The following is a 17,170-nucleotide window of genomic DNA, read 5'->3' as shown; positions in this document are numbered from 1 at the left end:
GTGTGTGTGTGTGGTATATGATGTGTGTGTAATGTGTGGTGTATTGTGTGTGGTGTGTATGTGTATGTGTGTGTGTGTGTGTATGGTGTGTGGTGTGTATGTGGTGTGTGTGTGTGTGTGTATGGTGTGCGGTGTGTGTGTGTGAAGTGCGTGGTGCACGCACATAGGGGTGGCGATACCCACGCGCGCACACACACAAGAACACACACACACACACACACACACACAGGCAGTGGTGGCCCCGGGGTCCGCATGGCTGGAGGAAGATGTTCAGAGCTGTCCCCAGCAGGAGCTGACCGCGGCTGGATGTGTCCCTGTCATTCCGAATCCCCATCACGACGCGCGCAGAGAAGGCACCCGTCGTGGCGCCTGGCGGGGCTCAGCCGAGCAGCCACAAGGCTCCGCGGGGCGTGTGGGCCGAGCGCAGGAAGCGTCCTCCAGGGCCAAACCTCGAGGGCTCACCCGAGCTCTCCCGGGAGGCGCCAGGCTGGGGTCCAGGGGCCTCCCCGGGCCACGGCCATCAGGGGGCCACGGTCAGGGCTTCCGGCCCCATACACTGTCCACACCGCAGCGTTGACCATGCCGCTGGCCCGCTCAGAACGCTCCAGGCCGCCGGCTGCCGTCAGGATCGCGTCGCTTCCGCTCCGAGAGGCAGGGCCGAGAGGTGGTGCGGCCCACGGACCCAGGTCAGGCAGCCGGGTGCCAACCCTGGCACCCCCACGTCCAGCTGGCCAGCCACCGAGAGCCCCTCTGAGTGTCTGTGTCTTCCTCGGTGATGCGGGGGACCTCAGCATGTGGACTCCTTGGTTGCTCTGAGAATTAAGTAAGCTGACCCGGGTACTGGGCACGCGGAGAGCCTGGCTGGCGGGAAGGGCTCAATCCGTGGGAGTTGTTATCTCTGGGCCTCGGGTAATCTAGGGCGATAGCAGCCACATGGTGAGCCCTCAGTAAACCCCCTGAATAGTCAGTGCGCGAGGCTACTGCATGTCAGGGCTTTATAAAACAACTCGAACGCCCTGAGCTCTAGGTGTGCACAGGCAAGGCGGACGGCCCAGCTCAGGACAGGGGGCGGGTCCCCTCCCCCTCCCACAGCGGCTCACGCCATCACCAGGGCTGGGAGGAGCATGGAGGGGCTGAGGGGCAGGAAACAGGCAGGTATTGTGGGACGATATATCCTGGAGCTTGTGATATCCTGTCACCAGCGACCACGCCACGGGTAGCAATCAGTCAGGAGGATGCCAGGCTAGAACTTTTCCATGAACCCTCTTGATTCCTCACTGTCACACCAAATGCCATGCTCAGGGGCAATCAACCATGGTGAGAGCATTCGTGTGTGTGTGTGTGTGTGTGTGTGTGTGTGTGTGTGTGTGTGTGTGTGTGTGTGTGTGGTTGCATAATAGAGCTCAGTGTGTGTACATGCCAGGAGTAAGAATTCATCATGGTCATCACCATCATAGCTGCCAATTAAATTATTCAGTGTGTGTAATGTACCAGGTCCTTGCCAAGTGTTTCAACCTCTCGGACTCTAAGAAGTGGGTACCTTTACGATCCTCATTTTAAAGATAGGAAACTGAGATTCAGAGAAGTGGAGTGACTTATCCAGATAAGTAGAAGATCTGGGACCTGAACCCAAGATTTACTACCATGAGCAAAGGCCTTTTTCCCTCTCCCGCATGTTGGAGACATCGTGTAGAGAATGAAACATCCCCGAACCTTCTAAATTCCAGGTACCTGGGGACGCCTGGGTGGCTCAGTCAGTTAAGCATCTGCCTTCGGCTCAGGTCATGATCCCACGGTCCTGGGGTCGAGTCCCGCATCGGGCTCCTTGCTGAGCGGGGAGACCGCTTGTCCCTCTCCTCCACACTTGTGCTCTCTCTCTCAAATAAATAAATAAAATCTTAAAAAAAAATAAACTCCAGGTACCAGGTGCTAAATGCCAATCAATCTCATCTCCTTCACTTTCAAGCGGTGGGATCGTAGGCCAGTTCTTCAGCTTTCTGAGCCTTGGATTCCTTTGGTAAAATGGGGATGGTGAGGGCCACCTCATAGGGCCATCATACACAGTGATGCCATTAGGGGCTTTGGACGGGGAACCAGGAGACCTGAGTTCTAACCCCCACTCTTCCCTGGCCAAGGCAGCTTGAGTGCAAACATGATTTCAAAGCTCTGTCCCTCCCCGTGTCCGTGCTCTTTGCAGCGAGGCTTCCAAACACCCGCCGTCAAGAGGTGGAGGAGTCTCTTTCTCCACCCTTTGAATGTGGGCTGGCTCTTGCTTTGTGACCTGCCATAGAATATGGCAGATGCTGCTGCTGGGCCAATTTCTAGTCTAGGCTCAAGAGGCCTTGAATGCTGCTTCTCATCGTCTTAGAACCCTGGCTAGTCACCATGGGAAGAAGCTTGAGCTAGCTGTTGGAGGATGGAGCAGAGCCCATCCCTAGGTTAGCCCAGACTCTCTGACGGCCAACCCACCCAAACACATAAGAAATCTTCAGAACCACCCACCCAACCCGTCGCTGCCCAGAGACGCCCAGAGAAGCACGTGTGAGCCAGCTGAGAGCAGAACTGCCTTGCTGTCCCGGAGGTGCGTAAGAAAGGATACAAGCTTGCTGTTTTATGCTGTTGAGTTTGGGGGTCATTTGTTACCCAGTAATAGCTGACTGATAGAGTAACCTTGGGACAGTCTCTTCTGATCTCCAGGCCTCAGTTTACTTATCTGCAACAGGATGGAATTTGGGATCTAGGAACTTTGCTGTTCTTGGATTCCTTACAACTTTTGGCCCCAGGAAAATTCCATTTCCCTCCACTAATGGATTGGAAGGTTTTTATTTCTACCGGGGCCATTGCTCCCATGATTTCTGCTGGACATCTGTGCTCCTGGGGTCAACGCTGCCCTCGACTGCTGACCCTTCTTTCTTGCCTGGATCTCAAGCTGAATTCTTGCAGCCCAAAGCAGCAACATCCCTGTTTTAAGAACTGTAGTGCCTCTGGACAAGGCACTTAATTTTTAGGGCTTGGAATTAACTTAGCACAGAACAGGGTTGGCAGTAGCTGAAGAGAAATACTCCATGGCTATCAATCATATGGTTACTGGGCTTTGTTATTAGGTCCTTTTATTTCCTGGTTAGAGAACCGTGTTGGGGCCCATAAACAGGGAGAGATTTGGGGCTGGGCTCTGTAGCAGAGTCAGAGAAGGCGAGCTGGATGGAGCCTGGCTGAATCTTTTTTCTTCCAGAGATGTATGGTTATAATAGGTCCCAGGAAATGGGGGGCAAAGGGGAAAGGCACCTCTCTGAGCCTTAGTTTCTTCTTCTGTGAGGTGGGGCTAGGCATTTGTCCCTTGCGGAGCACCTCTCTACTATTTATTGTGGGGTTATAACACTGGCTTTGGCCCAGGAGATCTGAGTTCGAGTCCCGACTCGGTCCCTCCCCAGCGATGTCCTCAAGCAACTTCGTCTCTCCCAGCCTCAGTTCCCTTATCGGTAAAATAGGGATAACCACAGGGTACCTGGGTGGCTCAGTCGGTTAAGCATCTGCCTTTGGCTCAGGTCATTATCTCAGGGTCCTGGGATCGAGCCCTGTGCTGGGCTCCCTGCTCAGCAGGAAGTCAGCTTGTCTATCTGCCCCTCCCTCAGCTCGTGCTCTCTCTCTCTCTCTCTCTCAAATAAATAAAATCTTTAGAAAAAAATAAAAAGGAGGGGGTACCTGGGTGGCTCAGTCGTTGAGTGTCTGCCTTCAGCTCAAGTCATGATCCCAGCACCCTGGGATCGAGCCCCGCATCGGGCTCCCTGCTCAGCGGGAAGCCTGCTTCTCCCTCTCCCTCTGCCACTCTCCCTGCTCATTCTCTCTCTCTCTCTTTCTCTCATAAATAAATAAAATCTTTAAAAAGAATAAAAGGGGATAGCCACTGTGACATCACCTAAGTATCCTGGTAGGAGCGAAATGATTTAATACAGGTAAAGGGCTCAGCAACTTGCAAATAGCAAGTGCTCGATGAGTGTAAGACATTTTTTATATGGTGTCACCATCAATGAAATAATGCATGCTGAGTATTTAGCATAAAATGTGGCACAGAAGAAGGGGTGAAAATAAAGTTGACTGTGGTTATTTGCTGATTTTATGTCAGAAAATTACTAAGAACTTCACATTGTTTAACTAACTCACACACTCACCACCTCTCTCTCCCTCTCTTTCTCTCATTCAACAGATATTAATCGAGCACCTGCTGTGCACCAGGCGCTGGGGTTAGGGAGAACAAGCATCCCGTCGTGAGTTCGGGAACGGCCACCTGCAGTCACCTGCCTGAGACCACAGAGCTAGTGGGGGTAGCAGAGCCAGGATTTACAAATGTAGCTCTTTTGGACTCTAGAAGCTGTTATGTCTCCCTGTCATGTGGCATTTTCAAGATTGTGACTGACCAGTGTGCTCAGCATCTGCAGCCACACTTAGGTCGTTTTTCTGGTCCCAGCTCTGACTTGCTGTGTGACGCTAGGCAAGTTACTTCCCCTCTCCGGGCCCCTCCCAGCTCTTCCATTCTGCAATACCTTCACCAATAATGACTTAGTTCTTTTATTTTCCTTTCTATGCTTTATCTTGAGAGAGAGAGAGAGAGGGAGGGAGGGAGGGAGAGAGAAATTTCAGAAACCCTTAAGGTTTTAAAAGACTCATGCTCAGTCGTGTTTTAGGTAAGCTGATGGAGCTGAGAGGTACATGATGGGTTAAGGAATAGGCATTTGGGGTATGAAGGAGGTTTAGCCTGGGGGGGTCCTGACTCATTTTAAGATTACACATCCCCCTTCCCACCTCTAATGCCAATAATGCAAGGCAGACAGTTCTAATTAATGCCGCAATTCAGGGCATTCATTTGGTGTCTAACCGTCCCTGTTTTCACAGCTTGAGTGCCCTGCTCCCAGGCGCCCCTCCTGGAATGTCCTTCCCCCATTCCAGCTTGGCCAACTGACACTCTCCAGCATTCTGCCCGGATGTCACCCTCTCTGTGACAGTCCCACGGCCAGCAGGTCTAACGCAGCTTCCTGCTACCTCCCCCACCCTCACCTCTCCAGCCACACCATTCAGCCCGCATCTCGCCGGGTTGTCTCATAATGGCACCACTTCCCTTCCTGAACTTTGAGTTGCTGGAAGCCCGGGAGCCTCCCTGGTGCCTCACAGAGACATATGGCTGGTCCCCCAAAAGCCTGTTCAAGTCCCTAAAAATGGAGGCTATGGTGTGTATGTTAACCCTGGCTCAGTCCTCTGTTAGCTGTGTGACCCAAGAATGCCACTTAACAAGCTCTCTGTCATTTGCAAACCCAGGACGTGGTGACCATAATATCTTATAAGGAGTCCTGGTAATCCCAGTCTCCATTGATGAAGTGCCAGCGACGAGCCGGACCCCATGCACCGCACTTTGCTTACATTCTCTCTAATGTAGGTAACTTCCTTTCTGTAATGATCTCTACCCCCGTAGCTCTAATTTATGCCGTTATGATCTCAGCATAATAATGTGTCGTGACGTGCATCATGCTCTCTATTGCTTATGGGTATAAAGCCTGCCGCTGGGGGGTGGTCTGGCACATAGTAGGTCCTTTATAGATGCTGACTCACGGGAGCCGAGAGGCGAGCGCCCACAGCATCAACAAACCCGCCCGGTAGATGAAGGGGAGAAAAGTCCCCCTCTCGCCTGCCACGCGTGGTTTACGTGGTGTACGTCCTCGTGACTCAGCAGACAGTGCGCAACACCTACTACGGGCCACCTACCCCCGCTCAGTCAACAGTGCAAACTCCTTCCCCCTCACCAAGGCGCTAAGTAACAATTGCAAGCGCTTAGGCGGTGTGAGGGGCCCTGAGGACAGAATTATTTTTACTATCAAACCCAAATTGGTTTACTAAAACTGTCAGCGGAAACCAAGCAAGATAAATTAAACCCAGCAGCTCTCGGGCCTCACGTAACCCTGGCTGGTGAAATGCTATTTTCACTCCGTCTGTGGGAGGAAGGGGGTGCCAGGTCCAGATGCCACGACGCCAGGCGCGTGCCAGAGTTTGCCGGGGAGAGCCCGAGGCTGCTGACCGGAGGACTCGGCTCCCCTCGGCAAAGCTTTTAATCCGCGTTAACGGCTTAAAGCCCTTCCCCTGCTGCCCAGTTTGGGCGAGCGCAGACTTCCTAACGTGGCCTTCAAGGCCCCACTTGATTCCACCGCCGCCTGCTGGTCCTTTCTCACCGATGCTGCCTCTCCCGCGTCCCTGCGCTCCAGACACACGGGGCTTCCTCTGGCTCCTTTCAAGGGCTGGTGGGGATCCCAGACCCCGGAGGCATGGCAAACAGAGTCTGCCAGTTCCCGGCAGTGGGAACTGTCTGCCCCTCAGTTTGCTCATCTATCAAATGGAGATGATGTAGAATGCCATCCCCAGCATCCCTTTCATTCTTGATACTCTTACCTTGCTTCACATTTCCCCATAGCACTTAGCGCCACCCAACGTACCACACGTTGTCATCTTTGTTGAAGCATGTTGCCCCCTCCAACCTAAAATGTCACGTCCATGAGAATAGAGGGATTTATTTTTTCTGTTGGATTCCCTGCTACAACGGCAGTATGTAGATCAATGCCTGGCCCATAGTAGGTGCTCAATAAAATAAATAAGAGCCAATGAAATCAAGACACCTTCTCATGGCCATACAGCCATGAGGTTTCAAAGCCAGAATGCGAACCCAAATTCATGTCCAGCTGCCTCCAATGCACAAGGAGGGGAAAAAAGTTCAGAAAAATATGGAAAGACCATCGAGATGTGGCTTCCTTTTATCAATAAGTCTATATTTATTACATGACCAGCAATGTTAAGAGATAAGATTTTGGTTAAAATCTATCAGGTAAAATAATCATTGTGGGAAGATCCCCAAGAGAAGGTTTTATAGAATTATAGTATCAAAGGATTTGCCGTCATAGACTTAGAGGCAGAATCTAGAGTGGGTCTTCAGTGGGGGTCATCACCCCCAACCCAGTTATGGCCAAAGAATAGCAAGAATGACAGAGATGCTGGGGTGCCCGGCTGGCTAAGTCAGCGAAGCATGTGACTCCTGATCTGGGGGCTGTGAGTTTCAGCCCCACGTTGGGTGTCGAGATTGCTTAAAAATAAAATCTTGAAAAAAAAAGGCAGATGCTGATTTAGATCAGGGTGTTGGGGGACATCTCAGAGGAGGCGATTTGTGAGCAGAGGCCTACAAGAAGCTAGGGGGTGAGCTATGCAGGATATTCAGGGCAGAGCATCCTGGGGCTGCGGGAGGGGGAGAAGAGAGAGCCAGCGCAAAGGCCCTGGGGTATGTTTGTGGCACAACCAGGAAGCCAGTGTGGCCAAATGGAGAGAACAAGGAGTGGAAAGAAATGAAACAGGAGACGTGACCAGGGCTAGATCACATGGGGCCTTTTGTAAGAACTTTGGCTTTTATTCTAGGTAAAATGTAGAGCTACTGTAAGGCTTTGAAGCAGAGCATGATGTGACTTGCTTTAGGTTTTAACAAGATCACTCAGGGTGGTGGGTTACAAACAGCCCCAAAGGGGACAAAAGCAAGAGCAGGGAGACTAGGCAGGATGCTTCTGGAATAACGCTGGGACAAGACGTGGGCCCTGCTGGCAGCAGTGGGGGTGACACACGTGCTTAGACTCTGGGTATCTTCTGGTTCTTGAATTCTAGAATCAACAGGAGGTACCGAGGACTCGGGGATAGGGTGTGCGAGAACGAGAAGAACCCGATTCGCAGTGAGCATGCTCTAGCCGGCAGCGCACACTGGCTCACACGAGTCAATTGTTAAACGTCCGGGTATCTAGTGATTCTGTTGGCACTGTGTTAGTAGCTCAAAATGGGCCATGGTGGGAGTATTTACACCACGGAAACTGGCAAATGCCGTGAATCAAGGTGTTTCTCCCCACCCCACTGCCAAGAAAGCCAGTTCTTGGACACACACCCATTCTACTGGTCTAGAACAATCCCGAGTCCTTTTGTCCTGAGCAGCTGGTAGAATGGATGATTCCTTACTGAGATGGGCAGGTGGAGTGAAACAGGTTTGCAGAAGGGAAATTGGGAGTTTAACTTTGGATACCCTTTATTCGGGAGGCCTTTTAGACACCCCAGGGAAGAGGTCAGAAGGCAGGGAATACGAGTTGAATAGAGTAGCTGTAGTGCCCCCACAGGATTACTCTGGGGAGGAAATAAATCCGTGTCTGCAAAGCACTTTGCAAATAGGAAGCACTCAGTGATGAAAATCGCTTTCTTCAACACGGCATCGAGAGAACCTTCATCCCTATGTAGACCAAAGCTTTCAGACTGGTGGCCCCTCAAGTCTGGACCCAGCCAGCAGACACTATTTTTTTTTTTTTTTTTTTTTGGAGTGGGGGAGAGGCATTATTCTAAAAAAAACCAAATTTAAATGATTTCTGGTGGGGATGAACTACCCCTTCCATCACAGATCCCTCCCCTCCACATCACCCCACACTGGCCCCAGTTCCCATTCTCCGTTACTCGCCTGGCCCTCCATGAGTTTGAGTCTGCATTCTCTTGGCTCAAGGCAGCCCATCGCTTTGCAGAGGGGGAATGTGAAGCCCAGAGAGGCTTGGTGCTGGGTCTGGGGCTGCTCAGGGATCCCTGGCAGGGCATGGAGGAGGGAAGTCGGGGCTCCTCTCTCCCCACCAACACTCATATCTGGGGCTGCCAGGATGATCAGAAGAGACAACACCTTCCCCCCGCCCCCCCCCGCAAGGGGTCCCTTCCTGATGCAGATGCCAGTGGTGGCCTGGCTTTGAGGAACCTAATTGCTCGGGTTCCTGGATCGGCTGCCCCGTCGCGCGCTCTGCAGTGGAAATAAAACCCCATCTAGTGTCAAGCGGAAGGTTAATTGAGTATTTGATGCCTAGAGAGAGTGCAATCAAGGGCTCCGGTTTCCTGTTTCCTCATCCAGGCCTGTGACACCAAGGGGAGACATGGGCCAGTCTTGGTGAAGCAGAACTGCGCGTCTGGGGGGCACGCTGGGAGGAGAAGGCCACTTAGCGCAGCAGAAGGGGGGGGCATGGACAACTTCTGGGGGCATGGGGCTGGGAGGACCTTCTGCAAGAGAAGCCAGGATACCAGGAATTAGTTTCTCCTTCTCCTGGCTGAAGATTGAGGTGACTTGCTAGGAACTTCTGGTGGTGGGGTGCTCATAAACCAGGACCACACATTCATATTTATCATCAGGGCAGTAGGGAGCCACAGAAGGCTTCCCAGAGGAAACAGCTTGAGAAAAAGAGTGCTCCATTTGAAGCTTCAGCTAAGAAGATGCCAGGTCTCCCTTGGACCCTTTCCTTCCGTAACCCGTACCTGATCTCCATGCTCCAGCCACATTAAACTTCTTTCAAGTCACTAAGCTGGCCACCTTCTCTCTCAATTCCAGGCTTTGCACATTCTGTTCTCACTGTCTGGGACACTCTTCCTTTCCCCTCATCATTGTCTACCTTCTCTTTCATCCCAGCTCAGAAGTCCCTTCCTCCTGGAAGCCCTCCTTGGTTTCACTGAGGCCTCCTCAGTGGCCTGTCCTCCTTATCACTGCTCTCACCACGCCGCATATAGTTTCATGTCTGCCTCACCCACTAGATAGTGAGGGCAGAGATACTTCTGTTTTCTCACAACTGGACCTCCGGCGCCTGGCTTAGTGCTTGCACACAGTAGGTGCATATGTATTTTCCCTCCCCCCACCAGAGCTAATAGAGACCATCCAACCTGCTCTGCTCCAATATAAACTTTACTGTGCAAGGGGTAGCTGCCAGAGCCTTTCCAGTGCCTACAACCGGGTTTGGCTCATAGTAGACAACTCAGAAACTACTTCTTGAGTGAATGAGCACTTCATACCAGACTCTAGAAGTCAGAGAGTTGAGAACAGGAGGAAGGGGTGAACTGGCACCGAGGAGTGAGCGAGGGTGGGAACGGGCAAGGGATGCTTACAAGCTGCCTCCAGTAGCCACAAAACACTGATGTTCCAAGACCCTCGTAACCGATGGGAAAAGCCAAAGCCAGAGAGAAGCCCAAAGGAAACAGCTGGGGAGGGGTGGGGGCGGGATGCTGACCCAGGTTGGCCTGGCCCCAGGTCCACAAAGGGCAACTGTGCAAGGTCTGTAAATCTTCGATTCGACTGGAGCAGAAGATCCTGGGGCAGCCTCCGAGGACACCTCCCCAGCCTTTAAGGGACGGCTTCAAAATTTTATCATAATTTTGCAGATAACTCCCCTCTTGCAAGTCTCCTCTGAAGAGCAAGGCAGCCTGGGTCTCACTTCCCAGCCGACTGCGTTTCTACTTCAGGCTGGAGGGGAGCGCTGCCCTCCCCCCTACGCCCCCCCCCCACAGCCGGGGGCCTGGTTGCCTCCAGAGAGGCTCTTCAGAACTTGGCATTGCCTCCACTGCCCTCCACTGTCCAAGCCATGGTGTCTGGGTCTGCCCAGAAGCCCTTTCTTCTTCTCTAGACACGACCATCTGTCTCTGTCTGTTTCTCCCCATCCCTGGGGAGTTCAGCAGGGGGAAAGTTCTGGATGGAGCATCTCATGGGCACCCCCACTGAGTACAGCAAACAGCCCCACAGCCGGGTAACTCCATCCATTCTATAGTTCTCCATGCAGCACTGGTCTCCTGAGTGCCCACTCTGTGGCAAGCTCTGTGTTAGATCCCAGGACGGAGATAAATCAGAGCAAGCCCTGCAGACTACAGGGACCTTTGGGTCTAGTTGAGAGAGACAGATAAGAAAACAACCTGCTATGGTACAGACGGTATGCGTTATACCTCCCCCCGCCTCCTGACCACACTGGTTGTTCAGTCCTTCGAAAATGCTGTGCTTGTTCTTGCCACAGGGCCTTTGCTTATTCTGTTCCTTTCAGCTATATTTACTGCAGCTCATTCACTAGTTCTGAGCTTTAGTATCGGATCCTCAGGGAAGGCTTTTCTGACCTTCCTCTTTGTATCGAATCCCCATTGTAAGATCTCATAGCACCATTCATATATCCTTACATTGCTCACCAAATTTACGGTATGCCATTGTGGGTGCATTTCTACTTTCAATGCCTGCTTCCTCCGTAGATGGAATGTCTGGAGGCTAGGTTGTGCATGATGTTTTCGTTCGTCTGTGTGTGCATGATGTTGTCCTTTCTCCCGCCACTGGGACTCCAGCTCTTTGCACACAGTCCCTGACACCTAGCAGATGCTTCCTTAACACTGGCTGAAAGAACAAAGTGGGACCCATCTCTTCCCCAAACAGGCTGGACTGGAGGTCCACCCATCATAAACACTCACAACTGGATATCTAAGAAGATCCGTTTCTCCTCCCCTACGTGAATCTTCCAGATACAATCTTCACCTTCCACATACGGCTCTGGCCAGTTTGGGGACAGCACCACCCCGGCCACGGCAGAGAGCTCCCCACCACACATGGCTGTAGAAGACAGAGACAGATAGACAGAGACAGATGCACGTTATTCAGAAGGAAGCCAGTATGGCATAGGGATTAAGTGTGGGCTATGAAGTCAGACTGTCACGGCTCGCCATGTACCAAGAGCAGGTGCCTGCCCCTCAGGCAGTCTGTGCATGTGTGGGGGATGATTAAGTTAGGGCTGGCTGCCTGCCTCCATTAGCTGAGTGTTGGTGAAGGAGGGGCTAAGGGCGCTGTGGTTCTTTCAGGATCAAGGACAGAGCTCAACGTTCCCGATGATTCCTCAACAGCCCTATTCTTGGGCACGGCGAGTAGTGGCTAACAGATGCTACATTCCATTCAGGTGGACCTGGGTTCGAGTCTTGCCTCTGCCCCCACAGACTCAATGACGAGGCATGCAACCTTTTGGAGTCTTAGTTCCTTCTCTCTGTAAAGCTGCAGTAACACCACTGCTCACTGGCTCTGTTGGGTTATTCTGGAGTTTAACTGAGCTCATGGGGGTCAAATGCAGCAGAGCACCTGACCCAGGGTAAAGGCTCAATACTTCTTAGTTAACATTACTGCCAAAGGGCCCAGCTCTGAGCTGGAAGTAGAGATGTGGCCGTGCTCTGCGCCTGGCTCTTTAAATTCCACTCTGTTTACCGCTTTGGAAAGTTCTCAATGTGGCAGAGGCCAAAGCACCAATAAATTCCGCTCTGTTAAACCAGCACATTTAATACAGGGATCAATCCCTCACCACGACGAAGCTATGATTTCCTGCCAACCGCCATCCAGGCGGTGGCTGCCGGAGCCAGGGCTATCTTCATTACACCACATGCTCCAAGTGCATCCAGGCTCAAGGGGGCTCTGTGGCCTTGAATATGGGAAGAGAGGCAGGGCCGGGCAGTGAGAGCCCATGGAAATGAGGGTTCTACCCAGCCAGTGCTGTCCAGAGGGGCTCAGAGCACAGGGCTCTGAGGACAGAAAGGACCCAAGTTTCATTTCCACCTCTGCCAGTTACCCTTAGTCTGTTCTTAGGAATATCACTTCACAGCTTCAGGTTCCTCACCTGTACAGGGGGTCAATGCTATGTACCTCACAGGGTCGTAGTGAGGATTAAATCAGATAATGCACATGTGGCCCTTGTCAACTATTATTAATATCATCATCATCATTAATTAAACTCAGGGCTGCCATGTGTGGTTGGCTGGGTTGTGCACTGCACAAAAGTACACAGCAAGGGGGGTATAGAGGAGCTGAACTCCAGGCAGAGATCTTTTCACTAAGCTATGCACTACTACAGGGTCTGTGCTTGGAGGAAGGGGCACCTTTAAAAATTTATCAATTTTGGAATTTTCTTAAGGACAGGCAGCAAATCTGACCCAAAGGATAGTGAGCCCTGGAAAGGGTTCTAATGCTAAAACTGGTTATGTAAATTTGCGATATACTTCTAGACTCCTCCCTTGGACTTTTCATCTGAGGGGGTGGAGGTCCCTGAGGCGCCTCGGGAGAAGGACAGTGGGGCCACTCACCTCTGCATAGGGGCTCTGTGTCATTCCAGTAGGGGTCTCGCACATTGATGCACTCGATAATGGCTGGACCCTGCTCCAGAGAGTGGCCGGGGTCGCAGGTGAACTCCACTATGGTTCCGATGTTATAGGTCGGGTCAGATGTGGTGAAATTCCCATTCTGAATGTAGGGCTCATAACAGTGGCCCTTCTCAAAGGCTAGGGTGGGGATACAAAAGAGGGGGAGCAGCTCAGATGAAGCAGGGGCTCCTCATAGTGCTCGATCTCAGAAGATGGGTCCCCTCTTGCTGTTTAGGGAAACTCCAAGGAAAATGGGCACCAGATCCTGTGTTTCAATTCCAGCTGACCTGCTCAGGGCCCTTGGACCATTCACTTCGTTTTTTGGGACCTCATTATTTTCATCTCTAAGATGGGAATCCAAACTTCTGCCCTCCCAACCCTGCAGAGTCCGCCTTTGGAAGTCAAAGGGTCAGTCTGGCCGTCTGGGTCTCCTTTGCTCTTATCAGGTCAGATTTCTAGCTCCCAGGACCCAGCCCAGCTCTGCCATGCTTCCTCTTTGTCCACGCCATCGGGGACACTCACCCTCGAACCGGATGTTGAAGGCTGAGGCTGCTCGTGCCTGGTCAGAGGTGAACTCAATGCGGATGCTGTTGCCCTCACTCAGCAGACCCTCAAAGGGGACGTTCTCGGTTTGGAGGGAGTCATAGAGAAGAGCAGACTTGTTGGTGGGGCCACTGTAGACCATCATCCTGGCGGGAGGAGGGGGAAGCACAGGAGGATCACTACACCTGTACAATGAATACCACCTCTGGAGCCTCATTTCCAGACGCAGATCCCGACTTCGCCCCCGACTTCTTCAGACAAGCTGCACCACCTTAGGCAACCTGTTTCCTCTTCTGTAGAATGCTTGTCCTAGACTCATGGATGGATTCTAAAGTTGTAGGAAAAATGATGCGTGTGATGTAATGAATCAAACTAATTAATGGGTACTAATTATTATTACTAATTGAGAAGAAGAGATTAATGGGCTGAAAGAACGGTAGTCAGACAACCCAGAATCCCAGTGCTGTAACCTTTTGAGCTGTGTGACTTTGGACAAGGACACTTCACATCACGGAGTCTTTGTTTCTTCATCTGTAAAATGGGTACAATCACACCTACTTACATCAGAGTATAGGGGTTAGAGGCCATGTGCATAATGTGCCCAGGATGGAGTAGGTATATAATTCAAATTTGTTAAGCATTTGACTCCTAACAGGCTTTGTCTTTTATTCTGATATCCTAAGAGCTCTGTGTGTGGAATCAGGAGTTCTGATTTTCACTTCCTAATTCTCCACCGATTGGGTTTATGTAAGTCTCAGCACATTGTGAGCCTCAGTTTCCACAGCCATGAAAGGAGGGATCATAACATCTCTCCTACCTATTTTACAGGTGGGCTTTGAGAATACGACAGGATCAAGTGCCCTGAAAAATAAAATGTGCTACAAAAAATGTTGGTATTCATTTTTACTGTTATTAAAACCATTTGATACTTGAGTCCTTGCTAGTCTTGGTATTTTTAAAGAAATTATGCAAAACTAGGGAAAGAAATAGTATACAAACTAGATAAATTTCTTTTATGGAGTCCTAAACAGACATTTTAAAATCCTCTGAGGTTTTTTTTTTTTTTTTTACCGTGACTCATAAAAAGGGTTTATCTTATGCTGCCCAGATGAATTTCTAATGTTACCAAAATGCATAAATGTTGAAGCCACAGTTTGTTCATTTTGCCATGTATCCACCGTGGTTGGGATGAGGAGGGGCCCGGCTTCCCAGTCAGCTCAACCAGCTCAAAGGGTGGGGGCCAGTGCTGGGGAGTTAATGTGTCCAGGAGCATCTCTCATCCAATGATGGATGGGGGGGTGGTAGATAAATACCCCAGCTCCCTCACCCCTCCAAAAGGACCACTCTGAGGCATGCTCAATAGTTTCTTGGAGGCCCCCAGTGGATAGAGCCCCAGCTGCCCCCATGGTGACTTGCTCATTAACACAAACTGTGTTGACTCCTTTCCCTTCCCTGCCCACTGTCCCATGCCTCTACTAGTGCTTCCTCGGATTAACTCCCAAATGAGCAACTTCCCCTAACATCCTTGTCTCCATGTCCATTTCCAAGGGAACACAACCTAAGGCAGCAAATCTAAGCAGCTAAAGCCCTATTTTCTAGAATATTTGAGAATATTCTAGCATAAAGTCATAGACTATGAAAGTTTTAAGATTCTGGATTCTATGAGTATTACTTAGAGTTTACAGACATGCTCTTGCTTAAGTATCGCCTTGTAACTTCTCCCTAGCTCCTTCCTGTCTAGTATTTCCACATCAGTTTCTTATCAAACCAGAAACCACGTCTCGCTACTTCTCTCCGGTTCTCCATGGAGCTTAGTGCGTGTCTGGGTGCTGAGCAGGTGCTCAGCGAGTACTCCCTCCTTGATAACTGCAAAGAGGGATGTGCAGGAGAAATAGGCCTCTTTCCCTATTCTGATATGCGCCCTGGGGCAAGTCCCTTTCCCTCTGTATGTCCGAGTTTCCTTACCTGTAAAAGGAGGAGATCAAAGATGGTGTCTAATATCCTTGCCAACCTCCCCAGCCCTTCCTTTCTCTACCTCCACAAGCCATTTCAAGACTCCAGATACCTAGCCACATTCCGACACTCTGGGAAGGAAGGAGGCTGCTGGGGTAAGCCCTCAGAGGCTTACCTGTCCTTCTCATGCAATGACAGCCTCTCGAAATGCAGGTGTAGCTTCTGGCCCTCTGGAGCTTCGATGGTCCACACGCAGAACTGGCTCCCATTAGTGTTTCCTGGGTAACTTGGGGAGAGGACCCGGCCAATGGTGGCATTGTGCACAGCCCCTCCACAAGGGGCTGGGGGTGGAAAATAGGGGGGGTGATCATGAGAGGAGAGCAGAGAGAGAGATCCTCACCCCTACCCCTCAGTGGAAGGCAACAGGATTGGAAGAGGGAGACATGGTAAAATGTTTCTCATCTTGGATGAGTTTCATCCTGTTTGAGAGGAGACCTCATGCCATGACTGGATCCACCCCCTTGTGTGTTCCATGGTAGGGAACAACTGTGATTTAAGGATTCTTCCATGGCGCTGGCTGTGCCCTGATTCTTCACTATAAGATGGTAATCAAGGACATAAATAGGCAGTCCACAAAAGAAGAAATACACTTTTAGTATTTAGTAAGCACTAAAAATGCAGCCTCATTCATAATGAAAGAAAGGAAAATCTAGATTGTATTCTATTTTCATCCACCTGATTGGTCAAGGTAAAAGGCAGTCATAACTTGCCAATGGGAAACATGGTGGGAAATGGGCACTCTCACTCATAACTGGTTAGAATGCAAATTGCTATGACCTTTCAGGAGAGCAATTTGGAGAAAAATCTAGAAAGTATGTTCCCAAACTCTGACTTAGTCATTAAAGTTCCAGGAATTTATGTTAAAAAGAAGATTTGGAGATTTTCACCAAGATTTATGAATGAGAGTGTTCACTGCTGGCATGCTTTTAAGAGGGAAAAATGAGAAGCAACACACATGTCCACACACAGCTATTTGGTGGAATAAACGCACTCCATTCACTTGCTATTAAAAATCATGTTCTTAAAGAATACTTGAGAATATAGAAAAATGCTCCCTATATTTTAAGTGGGGGAAAAACAAGTTACAAAATGGTCTGTCTGCCACACCTATTTCAATGAGCTAATTGCAAAAATCTATTGAGACCATAAATATAAAAGTGATTTGCTTCTATCTTTACACTTTTGAATTTCTTGAAAATTTTTTAATCAGAATATATTTTACTTTTATCATAAAATTGAATGAAGAAATATTAAAAAATAATTTGTGAACGGGAGGGAGATAGACCAACGTGAGGAAGTAGTCTGTTTCTTATTTTTAGGAGATACTTGGGTCTCATTAAATGTTTGTTGAATGACTGCATGACTAATAAGGACTTGCAGTGGGCGAAAAAGGTAGATAGCTCTCTGCTCTGCTCTGGATTGTGCTGATTTACAGCAAAGACATTGCCAAGAAGCCCCTTCCTCACCCCCACCTCCCCAAATACTTCTTTCAGCCATGGACAGAAGTGTGTGTGTGTGTGTGTGTGTGTGTGTGTGTGTGTGTGTGTGTGTGTGTGCGCGCGCGCGGGCGCGAATGCTTCTGTCTGTCTGTCTGCCTGTCCGTCTGTGTCTC

General features: G+C 50.3%; 1 protein-coding gene across 6 annotated transcripts in view; it reads right to left on the bottom strand.

Moving 5' to 3' along the window:
* Positions 1 to 17,170, bottom strand: part of SEZ6L (seizure related 6 homolog like) — a 185,588-nt gene that overhangs the window by 39,322 nt on the left and 129,096 nt on the right. For all 6 annotated transcript variants that reach the window (XM_027577509.2, XM_027577510.2, XM_027577511.2 and 3 more), the window contains exons 6-9: positions 15,674 to 15,839; positions 13,525 to 13,691; positions 12,946 to 13,140; positions 11,299 to 11,437 (exon numbers count right to left, since the gene is read on the bottom strand). In XM_027577509.2, the coding sequence (XP_027433310.1) occupies positions 11,299 to 11,437; positions 12,946 to 13,140; positions 13,525 to 13,691; positions 15,674 to 15,839 (667 nt within the window). The remainder of the gene's footprint in view (positions 1 to 11,298; positions 11,438 to 12,945; positions 13,141 to 13,524; positions 13,692 to 15,673; positions 15,840 to 17,170) is intronic.

This window comes from Zalophus californianus, chromosome 14 (assembly GCF_009762305.2).
Source record: "Zalophus californianus isolate mZalCal1 chromosome 14, mZalCal1.pri.v2, whole genome shotgun sequence".
Classification (NCBI taxonomy): Eukaryota; Metazoa; Chordata; class Mammalia; order Carnivora; family Otariidae; genus Zalophus; species Zalophus californianus.
This window is presented reverse-complemented; position numbering and strand designations above follow the sequence as displayed.